This window comes from Chlamydomonas reinhardtii, chromosome 9 (genome assembly GCF_000002595.2).
Source record: "Chlamydomonas reinhardtii strain CC-503 cw92 mt+ chromosome 9, whole genome shotgun sequence".
NCBI lineage: Eukaryota > Viridiplantae > Chlorophyta > Chlorophyceae > Chlamydomonadales > Chlamydomonadaceae > Chlamydomonas > Chlamydomonas reinhardtii.
In genome coordinates, this window is record NC_057012.1 from 6,284,515 (window position 1) to 6,286,601 (window position 2,087).

At 65.8% G+C, this 2,087-nt stretch overlaps 1 protein-coding gene across 2 annotated transcripts in view; it reads left to right on the plus strand.

The window, feature by feature from the left end:
- Nucleotides 1-2,087, plus strand: part of CHLRE_09g406500v5 (uncharacterized protein) — an 11,152-nt gene that overhangs the window by 8,220 nt on the left and 845 nt on the right. Inside the window, exons 7-10 of one of the 2 annotated variants that reach the window (XM_043066180.1) lie at nt 1-234; nt 532-761; nt 1,189-1,285; nt 1,701-2,087. The exon at nt 1-234 is cut by the window's left edge and continues 1,485 nt beyond it; the exon at nt 1,701-2,087 is cut by the window's right edge and continues 845 nt beyond it. In XM_043066180.1, coding sequence (XP_042921475.1) covers nt 1-234; nt 532-761; nt 1,189-1,285; nt 1,701-1,766 — 627 coding nt within the window. In that variant the 3' untranslated portion in view covers nt 1,767-2,087. The remainder of the gene's footprint in view (nt 235-531; nt 762-1,188; nt 1,286-1,700) is intronic. The other variant, XM_043066179.1, reaches the window with a different exon arrangement.

The following is a 2,087-nucleotide window of genomic DNA, read 5'->3' on the forward strand; positions in this document are numbered from 1 at the left end:
AGCGACGGCGGCGGCGGCGGCGGCGGCGGCGGCGGCAGCAGCGGCAGCAGTGGCGGCGGCGGCGGCGGCGGCGGCCTGCAGGGGCCTGCCGAGTCTGCCAGGCAGGAGGTCGGCAGCAGCGGCGGCGGCGGCGGCGGGCGGCGCAGCGGGGGCGGCGTGGGGCCGGGCTTTGAGGAGGTGACGGAGGCGGCCTTGCATGAGGACCAGCAGGATGGCCAGGCGGCGAGTGCGCAGGTGGGGTGCGTGGGGTGAGCTGGGGGTGTGCTGGGGTGTGCTGGGGTGTGTTGGGGGAGGGGGCCGGCCTGGGCGGAGGCATGGCTTCCATTGCGCAGGGCGGTGCCGAGGGTATGTTGGGTGAAAGGTCGCGTGCCGAGCGGTTGATTAAGAGGTTGGGCTCCCCCACCATTTAGCTTGGGCACACAACCCCCCCCCCTAAATGCCTCCTTCTGTACTGCTTTCAACCCATCTTTGCAAACCCCCCTCCCCTGCATGCCGTGTGTCCCATGCGGCGCTGTGGCCTGGCGCCCGCAGTTCTACTCGGCGGTGCTACTGGGATTCCTGGTGGCGCCCGCGGGCGAGCAGCAGCAGCAGCAGCAGCAGCAGCAGCATGGTGACAACAGGGGCGGCGAGATCCGGGGGGCAGATCAGCCGCAGCAGCAGCAGGCGGCGGCGCAGACGGGGTCGCAGGGCGGGGGCCAGCGGGAAGTGGCGGCGGCGGCGCGGGCGGAGGCGCGGCAGCTGCTCACGGGCGGCAGCCTCACGTGAGTTCGTAATTACATGTCCAGTCCACAAGCATGGCTCTTAGTGGGCTTTCGCCCTGTGCAATACATACTCCTGCAAAAAGCATAAGTCAGAGGCCCCTCGACCAGCACATCCCCGCTGTCATCACTTGCTTGGCGACAATTCCTCAATCAATCATGCATGTACGCATTGGCACCTATCGGTTCAACAGTATTGCGCTGTGGAACACACACCTCGGCGCAATGGCTTAAGATTGTGGCGCGTGCCCCCTCCATCAAGCAACTAACTGCCCAATCGCTCACATCCCCCTTGTACCACTGTGCCTGGCCTCCACTGCACTGCCATATCATTCATGAATGTACCCCTGCCCCAACAACCTGTCACCATCATCTCTTAAGTAATCATGACTGCAACCCCCGCTCCCCCCCTGCACGCACACGCACACAGACCCGTCACGTCGGCGCTGCTCCGCGGCCTGGCCTTCTACTGCCAGAGCGGCGCCATCACGGAGGCCACACGGGACATGCTGGCGGGCCTGGCGCAGGTGGGGAGCGGGCGGCGTGTGGGGGGTGGGAGCGTGTGTGGAGGGGGTGTGGGGGTGTCTGAGTGTGTGGAGGGTGTGTGGGGGTGACCAGCTCAAGCTAATACCAAACCCGATGCAAAAGAGAGAGGAGGAGAGCGTGGCCTATGCTGTGTGTGTGGGGGGGGGGGCGGGTGTTACATTTATCTCAAAAGTGAAGGCGTGGGGGGCGGGTGTTCGGAAGGGGTCGGGAGGGGTTGCGAGGGGTTGGGAGGAGCGTGCCGGCACCCAACGGGAAGGGAGCGCACGTCACAGGCATGTCGTGCCCATGACACATGACTGGGTCACCGGTTTCGCCTTGGCCCTTCACTCTTAATCCTCACTATTCCCGCCCCCCCCCCCCCCCGTCCCTACATATAAACACACACGCTGCCTCCAGCGGCTTACCCGGCTGGAGGCGGAGGAGAACCCCCCACCCCCACCCCCACCCCAGCAAGGGATATAGCGCGGCTGTGAGGTCCAGAGCCGGGGCCAGGGCCGGCGCAGGTGAAGGGGGAGGAGTGGGAGGTGGTTTCGCCGCCCTGCTACTGCTACTGCTGGTGCTACTGCTGCTGGCGGTGGGGCTGAGGACTCGGACCCGGACGCAGGGATGGTGGAGGCAGCTTAGGACGGCTGAGGCTGAAGCTAGGGCGTGTTGGTTTGTAACGGGTGTGCTTTGCGGAACGGCCTGGCTGCATTGAACCTCCGGGCTCTGCGCCTGCTGAGGACAGAGGTGGGAAGTCTAGGCTACAAGCACACAATGGATTGAGGGGCGAGGATTCGGACG